The 24,337-nt window shown below is 41.1% G+C and overlaps 1 protein-coding gene and 1 long non-coding RNA gene across 2 annotated transcripts in view; both read right to left on the bottom strand.

Moving 5' to 3' along the window:
* Positions 1 to 24,337, bottom strand: part of LOC121861233 (voltage-dependent calcium channel subunit alpha-2/delta-2-like) — a 204,252-nt gene that overhangs the window by 20,722 nt on the left and 159,193 nt on the right. The window contains exon 15 of the mRNA XM_042358883.1: positions 3,254 to 3,310. Coding sequence (XP_042214817.1) covers positions 3,254 to 3,310 — 57 coding nt within the window. The remainder of the gene's footprint in view (positions 1 to 3,253; positions 3,311 to 24,337) is intronic.
* Positions 9,342 to 10,294, bottom strand: LOC121861234. The gene is made up of 3 exons (XR_006087991.1): positions 10,261 to 10,294; positions 10,020 to 10,063; positions 9,342 to 9,369 (listed from the first exon to the last, which is right to left on the bottom strand). It is a non-coding gene; the product is annotated as an uncharacterized LOC121861234 (long non-coding RNA).

The raw sequence follows: 24,337 nt of genomic DNA, 5'->3' as shown, positions 1-24,337 counted from the left end.
GTCATGGGATCAGCTGTCTATTGCTACAATTCGTCAAGCATGGAGACATGTATTGCATGGAATACCAGGTGAGAGGAGGAGTCAATCTGTGACTGGTGAGGTTCAGACTGTTGCAGTAGCAGTGGACCTTGCCAGAGAAGCTGCGCAGACTGTTACAGTTCCAGGCTTCTCCGAGACCACCAACGACGACATCCTGGAGGTGATAAGGGATCCTGATGTGACTACCGACGAGATGGTAGATGATGATGATGACGACGTCAGTGAAGAGGCAGGTGGTGCGTCATCCCAAGAAGAACAACACTTATCCCATAGTAATGTTAGGGGTGCCATCGAGTGTATCGAGAAAGCCAAGCTCCTCCTTTCCGATGACCCTGACGCAAACAGGTATGAAATCTTCACTACCCAGCTGTTGCAGACTATGGAGCCCTACATCAAGGTGTATCACGACAACATCAACACCAGCCGTCAGCAAAGCATAACAGATTTCTTCGCCCGCAACCCACCACAGCCAGCTCAAGCCAGTGATAGTGACAGTGAAGATGACTTTGAGGGATTTGTCAGGGAAGCCCTGACAACTGTAAGTGACAGTGATGGTGATTCACCTAGTAATGGTGATTCACCTGAGGGCCAGTAATCTGCCTTCTGCCTCGGAACCAGCCTCCATCCCCGTATGCCGACCCATCTCTTCTACTAACCTAAGTGTTCCACATAACTTTTAGTTTTCCTAACCTAACCTTTATTTTTCCTATGTTAACCTTTATTTTTTCTAAGCTAACCTCTTCTATATTACTTGTTTTTTCATACCATCATAAAGTTAAGATAAAATTTTTACTACAACAAAGTTGTGTGTCGTCAAAAAGTGGAGTTTGGGGGTCGGCCCGGACTCTATTTCAATTAATCCCATATGTTATGTTATTCACTTTTTTACTTCTCACTTTCCAAGGACCCTGAGAGTTACATTAACCGCGTAAAGTGAAGGTTGACTGTGTGTATATATATATATATATATATATATATATATATATATATATATATATATATATATATATATATATATATATATATATATATATATATATATATATATATATATATATATATATATATATATATATATATATATATATATATATATATATATATATACAGTATAATATATATATTAGTGGTCCTCTGATTAACTTAACACAATCCATTCCAGAAGGTTGTTCGTTAACCGAAACCATTGTTTCAATGGGTTTTTGGGTAATTGGTTCCAGCTCACCGAAAATTGTCTAAATTCAACAAAAATGGTAGAAAAGTTCACTTACTTTGAGGTATGTAGAAGGCTCCTGGATGATGATGATGATGATGGGAATTAGAATGGGGTGGGAGGAGAAGGAAGAAGAGAAGGCATTGGGGTGAAGAGAAGTCACCCATGGCACCATTTCACCCATAAAATTTTTAGTTCTCTTGGTGTATTTCAAGATTATTTTCTTTTAAATCAACACTGCACTGCATTATATATTGTCAATATGCAAAAATATATTTCAAAATGACCAATAATTTGCTGGAAACACAGAAAAAGCGTTTAGTTGAAGAGAGTCTCAAGCAAGATGTTACCTCCAGTGAAAACAGAGAGATTAGTCAACGAGAGGAGCTTAAGAGAAGAGGGCGACGTGACCTGACTAGTCACGTCACCCGCTCTTTTAAGCTCCCTCTACGTGGTTTGGAGTGTGGTGGGGATTAGTGGATGACATCATTATGACCTGACCTCATGTTTAATAAGGTCACCCTGTATATTTAAGCCTCTCTGTCCATGTAATCCAGTTGCCTCTGAAGATGTCTTGAATAAAGACGAAAAGCTAAGGTTCCTGTTTCCCTTTCCTGTGTGATTAATCAAGATTTATTTATCCACGTTTCAGGATCTACATGAAATATATATATATATATATATATATATATATATATATATATATATATATATATATATATATATATATATATATATATATATATATATATTATATATATATATATATATATATATATATATATATATATATATATATATATATATATATATATACATACATATACATATACACACAGATACTCCTAATTTCACGATCATTACCCAGACATATGACAGTCGCAACGAGTAAAAATATTTTTCAAATTGAGTATTTTCGAGTCCCAACGTTAGTGATTGCGCTGTGTACTGACAAAGTTTTCGTTTGTAATTCCCTTTAAAATAGCTGGCAAGCGTAAAAGTGAGAGTTCTCGTGGTGCTGAGAAGAAAAGGAGACACCCATTTTAGATTTTCTATGTATTATTTTCGCATTTTCGACTTACGACCAATTCGACTTACGGCGTGGTCGTCAGTCCCTAACCCCGTCAGAAGTCGAGGACTGACTGTATATATATGAGAGAGTGTAATAGGGAGGGAAGGGTGATTGGTATACTCTACTGTATCTATAATGTAAATAGATTAACTCTGGCTAGCATAATGGAGGATGGTTTGGAGATCCTGAACCCTAGTAAGTAGCCTGCACTATGAGAGATGTCTGCGGGTTCTCAAGGAAAGTATTCATATGTAATGTGAATGGTACAACATGATACAATTTTACCTTTTTTATTTAGAGTTAAGGTAAACGATGTAATCTAAAATACAAATTTCAATACAGGTAGTTCTGCTATAACGATAATTATGTTCTTGTAAAATATCGTAGGATAGAAAATCGCAATAGAAATAACAGGGCTTATGGAGAAATAGGGTTAGGTGCAGATTACCTAAATTCCAAAAAATTTAGTAGTTAGCCTAACACAAAGGGATAGCACAGTCTAAATAAATGTTACATTCATATCTAATAATGAAATCATACAGTAAATTTAACACTTTACCTTGAAAAAATATGAATGTAACTTGATGGGGGAGAAGGGTGATTTTGAGGTTGATAACATCGAGCTTCTTCAAGTGTTATATCCTTTCTTTTACGATAATCACCGGAATTCTATCATCAGAACGCTTTTTGGAGATATTCTTTTTACCATATTCACAGTTAATACCACAAAATTGGAGAAATAGTAAGCAAAAATCCGTTATAGCAAAACAAGCGTCAGCAGTATACAAATATTGTTCCAATTCAGAAATCGCTATAAATTCAAGTATCAAACACGCTATAGCAGAACTCACTGTAATCTATTTTACCTTGGACCAAAATATTAACAGTTTATGAGTATTAAATACTGCACTGCATACATGACAACTTACAGTATAATCTGACATGTTGTACACTGGTCTTGTGAGAGACACTGTTAGTTCCTCTGTCTGAAAATGGAAAGAGATTAAAATTCATCAAAGAACTTTACGTTTAAATTACAATATATCCACTCAGACCAAGAATTCCCACAGATCAATATCTTTCACAAATTTAATAATCTGATACACAGACTAATAATCACTATATAATTTGGGACAATAACATTCCAAAAGTGGGATGCTTACTTTAAAACATATTTCTACATGAAAATTATGACTAATCTAAAAATTATGAATCACAAAAGCAGCATAATGGAAATTCTTACCAAGATGCAAAGCAGACGATTAACAATGAAGCAGAGCACATACAACACTGGGTCATGCAATAAGGGCATCCATGTGCAAGTCCTCCAAGCACTAACACGATCGGCTGAATCACCACAGTAACACAAATTTAAAAATTTAATTATATTACCAACAAAGTCAAGGTTACATTCACAATTGGTGTGTGACATCAACACTTAAGATTAACTCCAGAGGAAAACCAGTTTCCTATAAGACACCAATTGGTTTTAAGGGTGACATATTCTGGCAATCATCTTCTCACACCCTGAGATGGTGTGATGGGAGTACAGGTATAGACAAAGAATGACAAACATGTGACTAAGCTGTATGAGCTTTAAATGTTTGCTTATAATTTAGTTCCAATATCCTACCATTATGGATACAGTACGTTTAATAAAACTGACAAAATTAAAATACCCTGTACCTAACTTATTATTTTTTTAAGAAATATAAGTTTTGCAATGCAAGTTTGGTAGCACGATGTGTGTGGAAGCTGCAGAGTGAATAGGGTGGTGGAGGTTAGTGGTTTCTTATTTGGCAGAGGAAGTATGTATGAAGCTAATACATATAACATTTATTTTTAATTTGTAATGAAATACAGTTTCAGTAGGTACTTTGTTTCAATCTCATATAAATTTCATTGTATAAAGTTGTTGGAAAAACGTTATATGTAGCTATATTGTCACAAATTTACTACAGGTTGTACCTCTCTAGTCTGGCATTCTGTGGTCCGGAAACTCCCGTGGTCCGGAACGATTTTAGTTTGTCCAATAGGTAGATAAGAAGTTTTTTTTTTTTTTTTTTTTTTTTTTTTTTTTTGAACATCTGAATTATTATTACAGGAGTATTAAATTTTGCCTCAGGCCCCAATGTGGGTCAGTGACCTATGCCCGGTGGGCTAATCCTCGAAAAAAAAACAACAACAAAGCCGCGGGAAATTAAGGTTTGTTTACATCCGCAGTTTGGCTGCTATCTCCCTGCTTGTTCACAGAGTACAACATTTAACCCTTCAATATATATGAGCAGTAAATAAGTGTTGCTTATATTCTTATGTAGAGTAATGACGATAAGCCACATGTGCGCACTACATACGCGAGTCTCATTTTTTTTACCATTAATGGTTAGCTACTTATATTGTTCCATTTATTAACATTAAATAACATTACAGGTACTTCAAACAACCATATTAATTTTTTACATTAATTTTACTACAGCTAAAATCAGGGTCTTATTTTCTTCAGTTTTATATGTAGAACCAATCAGTCACTGGTTAAGCTTTAACATAAACAATGCCGCAGCCGTCTGCCTCTCTCTAATATTCCATTTATTATTAATAAATTGTATTGTTAATTTTGCACACACAACATTAATTCAATAAAACAAATTCAGAAACATTAATTAAAATATATATGAACAGTAAATAAGTGTTGTTTCATATTCTTATGTAAAGTAATGACGATATGTTTTCACGCGCATGGCACTTACATATGCCGCTTCTTTTTTCTTTTACCATTATCGTTAGCTACTTATTGTTCCATTTATTAACATTAAATAACATTACTTAAAACAACCATATTAGTTTTACTACAGCTACAACCAAGGTCTTATTTTCTTCAGTTTTATATGTAGAACCAGTCAGTCACTGGTTTTGTAATCAACGAAAACAATGCTGTGTCATTTCATGTGTTTTTAATATTCTACGATATTAATGAATTGTATTGCTCATTTTGCACATAAACATTAATTCAATAAAAAGACATTCAGTAATAAACAATAATGAATCTTTTGTACATAAGAGAAATGACGCTTGTTTACACGATTATGGACGTTGTCTGCATCGCTATGGCTGCTCAAACCCGCCGAATTCAAGTTTCCGCCACAAAATTTTTATTTATTTATTTTTGTGTTCCAATAAAATACATTAAAATTAAAAATCATGAAATTGGAGAAGCTACTATACGACATTTAACCCTTCAATATGTTTTCAAGAGACCATGATGCAGAGAAAGTGGTGCTAGTGCTTCCAAGCATAAGAACAAGTCACTATCTATCCAGAAAAGGGTGAATTTCATTGGTCCGGCACCGGTCAGGTCTCGAGGTTGCTGGACTAGAGAGGTACAACCTGTAGTAAGTTTTATTACTCCAGACTTAGGAAGAGTATGGGTAATGGCACTTTACAGACATCACACCCGAGAGGTTGACATGCAATGTGTGTTGTATTAGCACTTTCTTTTTAGAGAGGGTTTTATGACAAAATCATACCGTTTTGTGTTCAGGTTTTTACCTCGTGGAAAGTAATACAGGTTGTACCTCTCTAGTCCGGCAACCTCGATTCCTGACCGGTGCCGGACCATGGAAATTGCCGGACCATGGAAATTCACCCCTTTCCTGGATAGATAGTGACTTGTGCTTATGCCTGGAAGCACTAGCACCACTTTCTTCAATATGGTCTTTGAAGACATATTGAAGGGTTAAATGTCGTATAGTAGCTTCTCAAATTTTATGAAGTTTTAATTTTAACGATTTATTGGAACACAAAAATAAATAAATAAAAAATTTTGTCGGAAACTTGAATTTCGGGAGGGTTTGAACGTCTTCGCCAACGCGGAAACGACGTATGTATAATCGTAAATAGCTATTTCTCTTATGTACAAAAGACTCATTATTTTTATTACTGAATGTCTTTTTATTGAATTAATGTTTATGTGCAAAATGAGCAATAATTCATTAATAATACGAATATTAAAACACGAGGAAATGACACAGCATTGTTATGGATTACAAAACCAGTGACTGACTGGTTCTACATATAAAACTGAAGAAAATAAGACCTTGGTTGTAGCTGTAGTAAACCAATATGGTTTTTTTAAGTAATGTTATTTAATGTTAATAAATGGAACAATAGAAGTAGCTTAACGATAATGGTAAAGAAAAAGAGAGATCGTGATATGGGTAAGATGAAACATATCATCTATTACTTTACATAAGAATATGAAAGCAAATACTTATTTACTGTTCATATATATTTTAATTAATGTTTCGAATTTGTTTTTATTGAATTAATGTACGTGTGGGCAAATTAACAATACAATTTATTAATAATACGGAATATTAGAGGAGACGAGACTTGCCGCATTGTTTATGTTAAAGCTATCTAAAACCAGTGACTGATTGGTTCTACATATAAAACTGAAGAAAAAATAGATCCTAAGTTTAGCTGGAGTAAAAATTAATGTAAAAATGAATATGGTTGCTAAAGTACCTGTAATGTTATTTATTGTTAATAAATGGAACAATATAAGTAGCTAACCATTAATGGAAAAAAAAGTGAGACTGCTCGTATGTAAGCAAGACATGTGAAAATTTTATCGCCATTACTTTACATAAGATATAAAAGCAACACTTATTTACTGCTCATATATATTGAAGGGTTAAATGTTGTACTCTGTATAGACAAGCAGAGAGAGAGAGAGAGAGAGCAGCCAACTGCCGGATGTAAACAAACCTTAATTTCGCGGCTTTTTTTTTTTTTTATGGATTAGCCCACCCGGCATAGGTCACTGACCATTGGGGCCTGAGGAGCAAAAATTTAATACTTCTGTAATAATAATAATAATTCAGATATGTAAAAAAAAAAAAAAAAAGAGCTGCCTATCTGCCTATTGGACAAACTAAAATCGTTCTGACCACGGAGTTTCCGGACCACAGAATGCCGGACTAGAGAGGTACAACCTGTAATAATAATAATAATAATAATAATAATAATAATAATAATAATAATAATAATAATATTAATAATAATAATAATATAATAATAATAATAATAATAATAATAATAATCATAATCATAATCATAATAATAATAATAATAATAATAATAATAATACAATTTAATAATAATAATAATAATAATAATAATAATAATAATAATCATAATACTGTAATCATAATAATAATAATCATAATAATCATAATAATTATAATAATAATAATAATAATAATAATAATAAATAATAATATATATAATATTTTAAATAAAATAATAATATAATAATAATAATAATAATCATAATAATAAAAAACAATATATAGGATGGAACGTGGCCTTTTAATTTTAATGTTCTCATGTTTTAAATTATACTGATAGGTACATATACAGTACCAATTCTAAGGTATTAGCACATCAGTGGTAACTATATTTTTGAACCATTATTTAAGTACTATGTACAGTACAGGTGTATTTAACAAAACTGTTATAAAACTCTGGCCTCAGTGTTCCTAAGATGTAAATTTAAGTAATTTTATAAATCAGCTATTTAACCAATTCTTAAACCCTTACAGCAAAAAATTCTAATTAACTTAGTGGCATGTTTTATATTTACAATTCTTAACTCTATCAGAATTGTCATTATCATCATATGCAAGACATTCCATCCTTTGGTTCATTTCTTTCTTATAATATTTGCCACTATAATTATTTTGTAGTTTTGAAATCTATCACGAGGAATACTAACAAATTAATTTCCCATCACCTTGTTTGATGAGGTACATATTTGTCTTTGTGTTATGCATCCATAACCACATCATTGTAAACTTTTATTTTAAATGTAAATATTTTAACATTATCCAAATTGTAAGATATGATATTATTCATTATTTTTTAGTCTTCAATAATGTACTGTATTGAAAAATCTACATCATCCTGGTCCACTACTCCAGCCTACATCACCCTGGTCCACTACCTCAGTCTCATCACCTCCACCACCAGCCTACACTCCTGTCCACTCACCAGTCCACATCACCTGGTCCACTACCTCAGCCTACATCACCCTGGTCCACTCTTCAGCCTACATCACTCTGGTCCACCCCACACGCCTGGTCCACTACCTCAGCTTACATCACTTGGGTCCACTATCCAGCTCACCGTCACCTCAGTCTACATCATGGTCCACTACCTCAGCTCCATCACTCTGGTCCCTACCTCAGCCTACATCACCCTGGTCCAATAGTCCAGTCTACATCACCCTGGTCCTCACCAGCCTACATCACCCTGGTCCAATAGCTGCCCACACCGGTCCACTACCTCAGCCTACATCACTCTGGTCCACTACCTCAGCCTACATCACCTGGTCCAATAGTCCAGTCACATCACCTGGTCCACTACTCAGCTCACATCACCTGGTCCAATAGTCCAGCTACATCACCCCTGGTCCACACTCCAGCCTACATCACCCTGGTCCACTACTCCAGCCCATCACTCTGGTCCAATAGTCCAGTCTACATCACCCTGGTCCACTACCTCAGTCTACATCACTCTGGTCCACTACTCCAGCCTACACACCCTGGTCCACTCACCTCAGTCCACATCACCTGGTCCACTACCTCAGTCTACATCACCCTGGTCCACTACCTCAGCCTACATCATCCACCACTGGCCCCATCACCCCTGGTCCACTACTCCCAGCTCACATCACTCTGGTCCACTACCTCAGCCTACATCACCCTGGTCCACTACCTCAGCCTACATCACTCTGGTCCAATAGTCCAGCTCCATCACCCCTGGTCCACTACCTCAGCCTACATCACCTGGTCCACTCACATCACCCTGGTCCACTCACCAGCCTACATCACTGGTCCACCACCTCAGCCTACATCACTCTGGTCCACCACCCCAGCCTACATCACCCTGGTCCACTCACTCCAGTCTACATCACTCTGGTCCACCACCTCAGCCTACATCACCCCTGGTCCACACCTCAGCCTACATCACTCTGGTCCACTACCTCAGCCTACATCACCTGGTCCACTACCTCAGCCTACATCACCCTGGTCCACTACTCCAGCCTACATCACCTGGTCCAATAGTCCAGTCTATATCACCTGGTCCCCACCTCAGTCTACATCACTCTGGTCCACTAGTCCAGTCTATATCACCCTGGTCCACTACCTCAGTCTACATCACCTGGTCCACTACCTCAGCCTACATCACCCTGGTCCACCACCAGTCTACATCACCTGGTCCACTACTCAGCCTGGTCCACTACTCACCTACATCACCCCTGGTCCACCACCGCCTACATCACCCTGGTCCACTCCTCAGCCTACATCACCCTGGTCCTCAGCCTACATCACCCCTGGTCCACTACCCAGTCTACATCACCTGGTCCACCACCAGCCTACATCACCCTGGTCCACTACCAGTCTACATCACCTGGTCCACTACCTCACTACATCACCTGGTCCATAGTCCAGTCTACATCACCCTGGTCCACTACCTCAGTCTACATCACTCTGGTCCAATAGTCCAGTCTATATCACCCCTGGTCCACTACCTCAGTCTACATCACCTGGTCCACTACCTCAGCCTACATCACCCTGGTCCACTACCCCTCAGTCCACCTCCCTGGTCCACCACCTCAGCCTGGTCCACTACCTCAGCCTACATCACCCTGGTCCACTACCTCAGCCTACATCACCCTGTCCACTACCTCAGCCTCACATCACCCTGGGTCCACTACCTCAGCCTACATCACCCTGGTCCACTACCTCAGTCTACATCATCACTCTGTCCACCACCCAGCCTACATCACCCTGGGTCCACTACCTCAGTCTACATCACCTGGTCCACTACCTCAGTCTACATCACTCTGGTCCACTACCTCAGTCTACATCACCTGGTCCACTACCTCAGCCTACATCACCCTGGTCCAATAGTCTGGTCTATATCACCCTGGTCCACTACTCAGTCTACATCACCTGGTCCACTACCTCAGTCTACACCACTCTGGTCCACTACCTCAGCCTACATCACCCTGGTCCAATAGTCCAGTCTATATCACCCTGGTCCACTACCTCAGCCTACATCACCCCTGGTCCACTACCTCAGCCTACATCACCCTTGGTCCACCACTCAGCCTACATCACCCTGGTCCACCACCTCAGTCTACATCACTCTGGTCCAATACCCCCAGCCTACATCACTCTGGTCCACTACCTCAGTCTACATCACCCTGGTCCACTACCTCAGCCTACATCACCCTGGTCCACTACCTCAGCCTACATCACCCTGGTCCACTACCTCAGTCTACATCACTCTGGTCCACTACCTCAGCCTCATCACTCTGGTCCCTACCTCAGCCTACATCACCCTTGTCCAATAGTCCAGCCTATCACCCTGGTCCACTACCTCAGCCTACATCACCCCTGGTCCACTACCCCAGCCCACATCACCTGGTCCACTACCTCAGCCTACATCACCCTGGTCCACTACCTCAGTCTACATCACCTGGTCCACTACCTCAGCCTACATCACCTGGTCCACTACCTCAGTCTACACCACTCTGGTCCACTACTCAGCCTACATCACTCTGGTCCACTACCTCAGCCTACATCACTTGGTCCAATAGTCCAGTCTATTCACCCTGGTCCACTACTCTCAGTCTACATCACTCTGGTCCACTACCTCAGCCTACATCACCCTGGTCAATACTCCAGTCTACATCACTCTGGTCCAATAGTCCAGTCCATATCACCCTGTCCACTACCTCAGTCTACATCACCTGGTCCACTACCTCAGTCTACATCACCTGGTCCAATACTCAGTCTACATCACCCTGGTCCAACACCAGTCTACATCACTCTGGTCCAATACCCAGTCTACATCACCCCTGTCCACTACCTCAGTCTACATCACCCTGGTCCAATACTCCAGTCTACATCACCCTGGTCCACCACTGTCAGTCTACATCACCCTGGTCCACTACCTCAGTTCATCACCCCTGGTCCACTACCTCAGCCTACATCACTCTGGCCACTACCTCAGCCTACATCACCCTGGTCCACTACCAGCCTCACATCACCCTGGGTCCACTACCTCAGCCTACATCACCCTGGTCCACTACCTCAGCCTACATCACCCTGGTCCACTACCTCAGCCTACATCACTCTGTCCACTACCCTAGCCTACATCACTCTGGTCCACTACCTCAGCCTACATCACCCTGGTCCACTACCTCAGCCTACATCACCCTGGTCCAATAGTCCAGTCAACATCACCCTGGTCCACTCACCAGTCTACATCACCCCTGGTCCAATACTCCACCCCATCACCCTGGTCCACTACCTCAGCTCCATCACCCTGTCCAATACTCCAGTCTACATCACCCTGGTCCACTACCTCAGGCCCATCACCTGGTCCAGCTCCAGCCTACATCACCCTGGTCCACTACCTCAGTCTACATCACCCTGGTCCACCCAGCTACATCACCTGGTCCAATACTCCAGTCTACATCACCCTGGTCCACTACTCAGTCTACATCACCCTGGTCCAATACTCCAGTCTACATCACCCTGGTCCACTCACCAGCCTACATCACCCTGGTCCACTACCTCAGCCTACATCACCCTGGTCCACTACCCAGTCTACATCACCCTGGTCCAATACTCCAGCCTACATCACCCTGGTCCACTACCTCAGCCTACATCACCCTGGTCCACTACCTCAGCCCATCACCCTGGTCCACTACTCAGCCTACATCACCTCGGTCCAATACTCCAGCCTACATCACCCTGGTCCAATACTCCAGCCTACATCACCCTGGTCCAATACTCCAGCCTACATCACCCTGGTCCACTACCTCAGCCTACATCACCCTGGTCCAATACTCCAGCCTACATCACCCTGGTCCAATACTCCAGCCTACATCACCCTGGTCCAATACTCTAGCCTACATCACCCTGGTCCAATACTCCAGCCTACATCACCCTGGTCCACTACCTCAGCCTACATCACCCTGGTCCACTACCCCAGCCTACATCACCCTGGTCCACTTCCTCAGCCTACATCACCCTGGTCCAATACTCCAGTCTACATCACCCCTGGTCCACTACCTCAGTCTACATCACCCTGGTCCACTACCTCAGCCTACATCACCCTGGTCCAATACTGAGCCTACATCACCCTGGTCCACTACCTCAGCCTACATCACCCTGGTCCACTACCTCAGTCTACATCACCCTGTCCACTACCTCAGCCTACATCACCCTGGTCCACTACCTCAGCCTACATCACCCTGGTCCAATACTGGGCTACATCACCCTGGTCCACTACCTCAGCCTACATCACCCTGGTCCAATACTGAGCCCACATCACCTGGGTCCACTACCTCAGCGTACTCACCCTGGTCCACTACCTCAGTCTACATCACCCTGGTCCACTACCTCAGCCCATCACCCTGGTCCACTACCTCAGCCTACATCACCCTGGTCCACTGAGCCTACATCACCCTGGTCCACTTCCTCAGCCTACATCACCCTGGTCCACTACCTCAGCCTACATCACCCTGGTCCACTACCTCAGTCTACATCACCCTGGTCCACTACCTCAGCCTACATCACCCTGGTCCACTACCTCAGCCTACATCACTCTGGTCCACTACCTCAGCCCATCATCCTGGTCCACTACCCCAGCCTACATCACCCTGGTCCACTACTCAGCCTATATCACCCTGGTCCACTACCCCAGCCTACCCCTGGTCCACTACCTCAGCCTACACCCTGGTCCACACTCCAGCCTACATCACCCTGGTCCACTACCTCAGCCTACATCACCCTGTCCAATACCAGCTCATCACCCTGGTCCACTACTCAGTCTACATCACCCTGGTCCACTACCTCAGCCACTACCCTGGTCCAATACTCCAGCCTACATCACCCTGGTCCAATACTCCAGCCTCCATCACCCTGGGTCCACTACCAGCCTACACCCTGGTCCACTACCTCAGCCTACATCACCCTGGTCCACTACTCAGCCTACATCACCCTGGTCCCATACTCCAGCCCTACATCACCCTGGTCCAATACTCCATCCATCACCCTGGTCCCACCTCAGCCTACATCACTGGTCCAATACTCCAGTCTACATCACTCTGGTCCAATACTCCAGCCTCGTCACGCTGGTCACTGCTTAAGCCTATGTCACTGGTCCAATATCAGCCTGCATCACCTGGTCACTACTCAGTCTACATCACCCTGGTCCACTACCTCAGTCTACCACCCTGGTCCCTACTCCTACATCACCTGGTCCCTACTCCAGTCTACATCACCCTGGTCCAAGTCTTCAGCCTCGTCACCTGGTCCATCTCCTCCAGCCTACATCACCTGGTCCACTACTCCAGCTACATCACCTGGTCCAATACTCAGTCTACATCACCTGGTCCCATCTCCTGCGTCACCCTGGTCCACTACTCCAGCCTATGTCACCTGGTCCCATACTCCAGCCTACATCACCCTGGTCTACTACTCCAGCCTACGTCACCCTGGTCCAATACTCCAGTCTACGTCACCCTGGTCCAATACTTCAGTCTACATCACCCTGGTCCAATACTCCAGCCTGCATCACCCTGGTCCAATACCCCAACCTAAATCATCCTGGTCCAATACTCCAGTCTACATCACCCTGGTCCAATACTCCAGCCTACGTCACCCTGGTCCATTAATCTAGCCTACTTCAACCTGGCCCACTACTACAACTTTTTTAATACACCCTACTTCATCAATCCTCTTCCAAACCCTTTTCCATCAATTCAATCTTATTTGATCCCAACCATTCACACTTTAATATGGCTTATTTAAAACAACCACACCTTTACCCAGTGTCACAAGCTGGTTCGTAAACCTCCTCTGAAAGTCGAGGACGGCTATAACTTGGTCCGTGGTCCAGCATTCGGGCTTTCAGACTATGGTTCATGACTCGTGACAGCCACACCTTCATCTGGCATAAGCCTCATTGTGCAAGATCTTAGTTTACCATCCAATCGAGGAGTGTTTAATGTAGGTACATTCGGTGCAACACACTGACAGGCTCCCCCTTCATATTGCAGGCCTCCAAAGTACTGCAATGCAAAATATCATTGAAATGGGAGGATTTGAGTAATGTGCTCTTGTTTTATGTTCAATAAAATGAAAATCAAAGCTGCTGTAGGTCTGGATGTAAAGTACATATACAGTGAAGTATTTATTGATTTTGCACAATTATAGCACGAGCTACTGTACAGTCGGACCCATAAGAGAATTGCACCGAATAGTTTGAAGACTTAAACACACCTCTGCATCCCATCAGGAAAACTTGAGTTTACCATCTCAGTATACAGTACTAGTCTTTCCTTAAATCTATTCTTATAGTTTTTCTACAGTAGAACTTAAGATAGTTTAACACCTATTTCCTCATAATTACTACACTACATTTATGGCCTGCAACCTTTCTTTAGGCAGCTCATGTTTATGTACACACTAAGCCACTGGGTTTGGACTGGGGAGACCTTGACATTAGTGTCTGGGACTAATAAACTGATCAGTATATCTTCCTCTTGCAACCACTACCCTTAATCCTTTGGCATTAAGTTTCAAATTTACCACTATTCCCAGGATGTGAATTGTTCAAAATGTCTAAAATAAATCCTTATTAGTAATAAAAGGTCACTCACAGTACAATAAAACAATAAGAAGAAACAAAAAAATGTGGTTTTAACTATCAGCTTCAACTAAAAGTTAAGTGATATGTCAGTTTCAGATTTCTTTGCACTCCAAGAATAATGAGTTCTCATAATACTGTAAAATAATAATACTAAAAATATTTTTGACTTTATAAAATTGTAACATCAATGATAAATTGTAACATTAATCAGAAACAAATAAATACAGTACTTTATGTGGGCTTCAGCATAAAACTGAGAAAATTTCATCACAGGCAGAGGAGGCAGCATGATCCTCTTTCTTGATGTATAAAAATGGGCTGAACTGAGGCCTGAATGGACAGCTGGGAGATTTTTTCCAAGGCTAAGACATTGTAAAAACAAAAGAATCCACAGGCACTATAAAAGTCATAAATCCTACCGATTACTTGGAACTATGGTGGAAATAATGAAAACAATACAATACTACGCATAGTACTTCTTATTTTGAGTTTACGAGGACAGACACAGTCACCCACAAAAGTCCTGTCGCCTCTCCTCCTGATCCAAGAATCCCGAGATTCAGACTCATGAATCAGAAGCATTTATGGACAGAACAAAACTTCAGTCTCTACTCTTCGGGTTCATGAGTCTGAATCCCTGGGTTTGTGGAACAGCAGGAAAGACGACAGGACTTTTGTGTGTGACAACATACTACAGTCAACCCTCACTTTACGCGGTTAATTCAACCCACAGGGTACCGCGGAAAGTGAGAAAAGCGTAAAGTGAACAACATAACATATGGGATTAATTGAAATAGAGACTGGCTGACCCTCAAACTCCACTTTTTCCGACACAATACCTATGTTCTAGTAAAAATAACATCTTAATTTTATGATGGTACATGCACACAATTAATACTTAAGAGAAATAGAGAAATACAGTCGCCAAGTTAATGTCCATTCAAATAATGGACTCAACTCCCTCCCCCTCTTCTCACACTACACTGCTGGCTCTTCCCTCTCTGAGAAATTTTTGGGGGAAAACCACTAGATTTTAAAGTATAGTAATAAATAATACCTCAAACTAAAGTTAGGATAATATAATTGACATTGCTGGATTCCTTGTAAGACCAGGAATATTTTGAATATAAATGTCATATATTTTGCACAAAAGATAACATATTTACTCAGAGTAAACATTATATCTAAAATTTGTATGTCTAATGCAAAATCTATGATGTTTATATTCAAAATGATCATCAAATTGTAAGAATTCCAGCAATGCAAATTATATTCTGGCCGGGTAATTTGTATGAATTTTATGAGCTAAAACAAATATCTTCAGTTAAAAAAAAAAATAAAATTCTTCACGACACTATCTGTCAATCAAAGTACCCCACCTTGCCTCCCCCCCTCTTCCAACCGCGCCAGATGGTCGGTCGGTCCCAACCCTCCCCCCCACCTTCCCTCCCTACCAGAGAATTGTTGGGTGAAAAAACTAGATTTTAACTTTTAGTAATAAATAATACCTCAGACTAAAGTTAGGATAATATAATTGACATTGCTGGATTCCTTGTAAGACCAGGAATATTTTGAATATAAATGTCATATATTTTGCACATAAGATAACATATTTACTCAGAGTAAACAAAATACTTACATTAGATCTAAAATTTGTATGTCTAATGCAAAATCTATGATGTTTATATTCAAAATGATCATCAAATTGCAAGAATTCCAGCAATGTAAATTATATTCTGGCCGGATAATTTGTATGATTTTATGAGCTAAACAAAAAAATTATACTTCACCCGCGTAAAGGGGTGCACGCACCGCGGAATGTGAGCATCCCAGGTTCTGGCAGGGTACCGCGTAAACGTGGAAATGCGGAATGTGGGACCGCATAAAGTGAGGGTTGACTGTATTAAAAATTTCCCACCCCATTGATTAAAATGGGAATCACGAACAAATGTTCATACTGAAAGCTGAAGAGAAATGAACCATGATGTTTCATTCAATCTTAGCCACACCTTGACTCCCTGACACCCCTTCCTCCTGTTTTTGGAGATATGTGCTTGGGCTCTTATTCTTTAGCACTAGGGGCAATATAATTTTTATCCCCAGCTTACTAGTACAGTAAAGTATCTGTGAACCCAAAAGTTTGGGACCAAAAGGCTAATTATGTAAAGTGGATACTATCATGAACATGTGTCCAGGGAGAGTATGTAATAAATCCTAGGGCTATACTTGTGTCAATTTGGTTTTATAATTAGCTCCTAAAAATAACTGTACTGTACACAAACTTATTTCATTACAGTATTCTCTATTACTCTCAATGTTATTAAGTCTATGCATAATTCTCCAACAATCACGATAAAACATACACCTCAAATTCATGTGAAGACCAGTAGACTAGTTACTCACACCGCCAGACACACAGTCATTAAACCAGTTGCCTGACTGTCCAATTTCTCTTCATTTACTCACATGTAATACTGTATGCGTATATGGAAAATAATATAAAATAAAATTATTCTACATTTTTAAATTTCATATCCAAAATAATCACATCTTTTGCAAAACATGTCATAACATTAACTAGATTACCAGTTGACAGATACTTTACAGTAATAGCTAACTTCAAAGTATAAAAAACACCCTACTATCAGGTTTATATATTGGGGATATAGCTGTAAAAGCAAAACCCAATCCAACCCAAAATTACTCATGAGTCATTCATTCTGTGAACCTTTTGGAAGAAACTGAGGACAATATCTTGGTGGAGCCTGACACTTTTAGCATTATTAATATACTATAAATTGATTATAATATGAATGTGCTGATCCAAAATCCCATGTGTTGTTTCTATGTTAACAGTTTGATCACACTCAAAAACAATGAGTGTTTTCCCTATTTGCAATAAATGAGAAAAAATACAACATACAACCTTACAATGTAGGGAAGCAGGTACCTGCTTTCCCTTAAAAATCTACTATATTGCAGACATCTTAGTAAAAGAAATGTTTTACCCTGACACTCATAAGTTTGTTGCCTCTCAAGGGGCCACCTTTAAAGTTTTGCCCAAATCTGGTGCCGTGTCAAATGGCAAAATCATCTCTTCATCCTGTATGATGAAATTACAGTAATAGTGTTTCAGAGAAGTCAGCCAACCAAGATTTTGCCAATTTTTCCCAAAATACTCTTTTCTCCTGCCTTACTTTTCCCTTTCCCAAAAGTACCGTAATGTAAATCACAACAAAATCTGTTTGGTTTTGAGTTCTTTTCTGTTGTTAACAGCACAGAAAACATATGCTATGTGGTAGATTCCATTCAAGATGATTGAGGGTACCTTGTCAAGGATACCGTACATACACCAATTTTTTTCTTGCTTCCCAATACCAATGCTGTACTGTATACATAAAGGAGAAGTAGTCCCTAACCCCAATAATCTGTCTTCCACCTCCAATGTGATTTCCCTAAATACTCAGGAAATTGGTAGAGGGGATATTATAACTCAGGGTTTTCATATTGTAAATATACTACAGTATATGAATTTCATACAGGAAACACTCTTGAAAACCCTGAGACAGCTAAGTATACAGTATCTGATTCTCCTTATGAGTCTATGAATTTAGATACAGTACGTATAACTAAAGTAGAAGTAACAGATTCTTCCATAACATATTCCAATGGAGCTATTGTGGAGTGAGAAAATTCTGGGAGGGTCTGTGCTTCTTAGTTCACTGATATAACTCAATAAGTTTTTGCCGATATGTTTACATGAACAGCACTTAAAGGTTTAAATATACAGTTAACCCTCACTTTACGCGGTCCCGCATTCCGCGTTTCCACGTTAACGCGGTGCCTTGCCAGAACCTCACGTGCTCACATTACGCGGTACGTGAACCCCATTACGCGGAGAGTGTCCGGCGCGACGCTATTTTTAGATTCGCCCCACCCGCCTGCCTGCCTGCCTCTCCCTCCTCCTCCCTCCGCTTGGGCAAGCGGCGCGGTAAGGTTGCGCAGTGTGTGTCTTTGTTGCGTTATCACTGACATCATATGACGTATCAGACCTGTGATTGGCCATGCATCCCTACCCCCCTCTGCTGCTAGCTGTAATTGGCTTAAAGTATTATGACGTGTCCACCCGGGGGAGGGAGGGAGGGAGGAAAGACGACGCTTGACCTAGCCGCGGCAGTTTCATCCCTCAAGGCCACTCCGTGTAAACGCGCATCCATTGTTCCGTAAAATGGCTTCCGCCGGACCACCACCCCCAGAGAGAAACCTTTCCTTACCTGGACCCAGCGGCACTAAACCAAAGAAGACACGACGTTCCTTAAGCTACGAGGTGAAGTATAGCATCATCCAAGAGTTGGAGAAAGGAACAAGGCAGGTTGATTTGGCGCGCCAGCATGGCGTGAACGAATCTACGATCCGGACTATAAAGAAGGATTCAGCCAAGATAAAGGAGCACATGAAGATCACAAAGTCTACAGGTGCTTCTATGATCAAGTATTTTCACAACCAGGTGCTTCTCAAGACAGAAAAATTACTTGTGAGGTACTTGGTGCGTCAGGCGCGACGGAACATGGCGGTCGACACGCGCTCTGTTAAGGACTACGCACGTGAACTGTACATGGCAGTGGCACGAAAGATGGGAACTTCAGAGCCCAAACCCTTTAATGCTTCCTCTGGGTGGTTACAGAGGTTTAAGATCCGGAACAAGATCACCAATATAAACATTGGTGGTGAAGAAGCGAGTGCTGATCGTGCTGCGGCTCGGGAATTTCCTCCGTTTTTACGTGAGATTATGGAGGAAGGACAGTACAGTGACGACCAGGTGTTTAACATGGACGAATCTGGTCTTTTCTGGAAAAAACTACCTTCCAAGTCCTTCGTTGTGAAGAATGCCAGCAGGATTCGGGGCCGGAAAATGCAGAAGGAACGCATCACCGTCCTGTTTACCACCAATGCCTCCGGTACCTGTAAGCTCAATTTATCGGTGATCCACACAGCCCGCAAGCCGCACGCCTACAAGAGCATGGACATGACCAAGCTAAATGTCCACTGGCTGACCGCACGTAAGGCATGGATGTTCTCTACACTGTACCTCTCCTGGTTTGATGACTGTTTTGTTCCCGATGTAAAGAAATTCTGTGAGTGACAGAATGTCCCATTTAATATTTTGTTGCTGCTGGACAACGCACCAGGACACTCGCCCCTACTGTTAGATCGTCACCCCAAAGTAAAAGTGGTCTTCCTTCCTCCCAACACTACGTCTTTAATCCAGCCCATGGACCAGGAGTTGATTTGCAATGTGAAAGCTGCATTCTCAACAAAAAAATTCCAGCTCCTGAACGACTACACCAACACCAGGGAAGAGTTGCGTAACCTGAGTGACACCACCACCGATAGCAAGAGCGAAGAAGATGAGGATCAACAGTTAGAACAGCAAAAAATACTCTTCAAACAATTCTGGAGAGTATTTAACATCAAGAAAGCTGTGGACTTCTTGGTGGAGTCATGGGATCAGCTGTCTATTGCTACAATTCGTCACGCATGGAGACATGTGTTGCATGGAATACCAGGTGAGAGGAGGAGTCAATCTGTGACTGGTGAGGTTCACAATGTTGCAGTAGCAGTGGACCTTGCCAGAGAAGCTGCGCAGACTGTTACAGTTCCAGGCTTCTCCGAGACCACCAACGACGACATCCTGGAGGTGATCAGAGATCCTGAAGTGACTGCCGACGAGATGTTGGAAGAAGAACACGTCAGTGAAGAGGAGGAAGAAGGTGCGTCAGTCTCCGAAGAACACAATTTAAGTCATAGTGATATTAAGGGTGCCATGGAGTGTGCAGAGAAGATGAAGTCCTTCCTTTCCCGCGACAATGACGATGACCGCTATGAAGTCTTCCATACCCGGCTGGTGCAGGCTATGGAGCCGTACATCAAGGTGTATCACGACAACATCAACGCCAGCCGTCAGCAAAGCATAACAGATTTCTTCGCCCGCAACCCACCACAGCCAGCCCAAGCCAGTGATAGTGACAGTGAAGTTGACTTTGAGGGATTTGTCAGGGAAGCCCTGACAACTGTAAGTGACAGTGATGGTGATTCACCTAGTAATGGTGATTCACCTGAGGGCCAGTAATCTGCCCTCTGCCTCGGAACCAGCCTCCATCCCCGTATGCCGACCCATCTCTTCTACTACCGTAAGTTACACCTAATTTTTAGTTTTCTAACCTTACCTTTATTTTTCCTATGTTAACCTTTATCTTTCCTAACCTAACCTCTTCTATATTACTTGTTTTTTCATACCATCATAAAGTTAAGATAAAATTTTTACTACAACATAGTTGTGTGTCGTCAAAAAGTGGAGTTTGGGGATCGGCCCGGACTCCATTTCAATTAATCCCATATGTTATGTTATTCACTTTACGCGTTCCTCACTTTCCGCGGTACCCTCCGGGTTACATTAACCGCGTAAAGTGAGGGTTAACTGTACTTAAAAGCAAATCAACTGAAAGCTCTATTTCGAACACCTCTAAAAATTCCATGGCTAAACAACATAGTATTGCAGGTGCAGTGAGGACGAAACTGACCATTCCTGCCGAGGTCTTCTGTAAAATTTGATACTAAGATTGGAAGTTTGCAATTATCTTACGCCATTGGATGAACTCCGTATGGAAGAATCCAAGCAAAACAATCCCAATCAAACATCAACTTGTATGGCACCACTCTATTCTTCAACAGTGAGTCTGATCTAAAACTGATATTTTCAGAAATGTGCCGTTGAAAATCTCATCCGGCGGAATGGTGATTGGTGGTTGGCAATTGAGTCGAGTTCAATTAGTTAAACTATCAGCATCTAAGAGAAAATCCAAATTAGGATTACTATAATTCTTAATGATTGTTTATATATTGTTTTACTATAACTAAATGAAGCTCAATTGGCAAAATTTTAGTACAGTACTATAATAACAGTTTCAAATCCAAAAGGTTGGTATCCCAGAACCAACTCATGCAAGTTAGTTTTGGCTATCGGCAGAGACTGGCCATACTTCGACCCACACACATTACTCTCTATTAATCCTCAAATTTCTTTGTGACGATATTTGATGGTTAAATGCCACTACAGTTCACGGCTTAGGAGTTTATTATTACAGAGACCTGTCATCATAATTTTCACTTGTTTCTTACAATACAATATGAACTTGGAGATTAAAATATTTATTCGACGTACAGCCGATAGATGTCAGCCATATTCATCTTGGGCCTATTAAAATTCGATTTTTTCTTTTTTGGAGGAGGGGTTTCAGGGGAATTGTAAATAGTCAATCTAATTAGAGTACAAGTATTAGTATTATGGTGAAGTTAATTATGTTCTGAGAGAACATTTATAATATGGTAACAAAGTGATGGATGGGATTCAGTTTAAGTTTATCAACATAGAGAATAATCCAATTACACCTGCAACAGCTAGGTATATTTCTGTGTCTAGACTTCTTGTATAACATGCATAGGAAATTTTAAATGCTCACTTAAAATTCTTTTGCTACAGTGGTACATTAAGTATGCAAATGTAGAAGTTGATCTTTAATAGTAATTATTACCTACTTATTTACCTTATTTATGAATTTAATAGGACTTATTACCTGCCTATTTACCTAATAATCAATAAGTTTCAATAGTTCATTTAGGGGGGGGGGGGGGCTCACATTACGGTACACTTTACCACATGGGTTGTATGCAACATTCTGTGTTGTCTTATGACAACAAACCCACCTTATAGAGATACTGTCCAAGAAATTAGTACCATTAATTACATGTATTTAAAAATTCATTTGTATCAGTATGTTAATTTATATAAAAAAAATTTATTCTAGAACCTATTCAGTTACTCTTTGGGTTCACTGAATAATGTGCATTTCTATCCAGTCCATTAGCTCACCTGCCTGCACTTGTGAATGAGAGACCAACTGGTTGAGTATCGTTGCTGAGGAAAATAAATTCCCACAAGGGGAAGGATTTCCTGACTTAAGCCTTTGAACAGAGAAATGGAATACAGTGATATCTCCGTTAGCTGGAACAATTGGTGCAGAGCACTTCCGGGAATGAGAAATTTCCGGGTTACGAGACGACTCTCTCAAAGCCGGAAAAAATCCCTCATCCCCGGAATTTTCCGGAAACTGGGAAAATTATCTCGGAAGTTCCCGAAATTGTGCATTACATCATCTCTCGAACACAGAAAGAAATCCCCCATTCCCGGAAATTTTCCAATTTCTGGAAAATGCACCTGATTTTCATCTCTCATACCCAGAAAAAAAATCCCACATCCCCAGAATTTTCCAGGTACCGAGAAAATTTTCTCTGAATTTTCCAAAAAATGCGCCCCTCGGAAATCGTTCCCGAAGCCGGAAAATTCCGGCTATCGGAGAGTTCCGGTTAAGAGGATTACAGCTAATGAAGATATTACTATACTGGAAAGATCTTGGAATGATAGTGAGACAAAGTTTACTAATACTGTTGTCAAGGGAAGTGGGGCAAATTTCTGACATGCACTATCATAACAGAGAAAAAGAGCTACCGGTACAGTTCAAAAGACAAAACTGTGTTGCCATAAAAACTGTCTACAGTTGTACCCCGCTTAACGCGGTTTCACTTAACGCGATTTCTCATATACGCGGTGCCTCGCCAGAACCGAACTTTCACTTAACGCGGTTCATCTACTCTTATACGCGGGAAGCGGCGTGGGCACGATGCGCACAAGGTCGCCCCGTCATCAAAACATTACCGAGTTCTTCACCCGCCACCCACCACAGCCGGCCCAAGTCAGTGATAGTGATAATTATAGTGAGGATATGGACTTATATGGACTTTGAGGGGTTTGACAAAGAGGCCCTGCAAGCCTCTGTGGTGGATAGTGATACAATTGATACAAGTGATACAGGTGAGGGCCAATAATCTGCCCTCTGCCTCGGAACCAACCCCCCATCCCCGTGTGCCCAGCCATCTTTTCTACGAATGTAAGTGTTAAAAAACCTAATATTATTGATATTTCTCTTAATTATTAATTGTGTGTGCATACCATCATAAAGTTAAGATAATATTTTTACTACAACATAGTTGTGTGTCGTCAAAAAGTGGAGTTTGGGGGTCAGGCCAGTCTCTATTGGAATTAATCCCATATGTTCTGTTGTTCACTTAATGCGGTTTTCACTTAATGCGGTTTTCACTTAACGCGGTACCCTGTGGGTTCAATTGACCGCGTTAAGCGGGGTACAACTGTACAATGGAAA

This window comes from Homarus americanus, unplaced genomic scaffold (genome assembly GCF_018991925.1).
Source record: "Homarus americanus isolate GMGI-L3 unplaced genomic scaffold, GMGI_Hamer_2.0 scaffold21314, whole genome shotgun sequence".
Taxonomy (NCBI): Eukaryota; Metazoa; Arthropoda; class Malacostraca; order Decapoda; family Nephropidae; genus Homarus; species Homarus americanus.
Note: the sequence above shows the minus strand (reverse complement) of the source record. Positions and strands in the feature narration are given on the sequence as shown.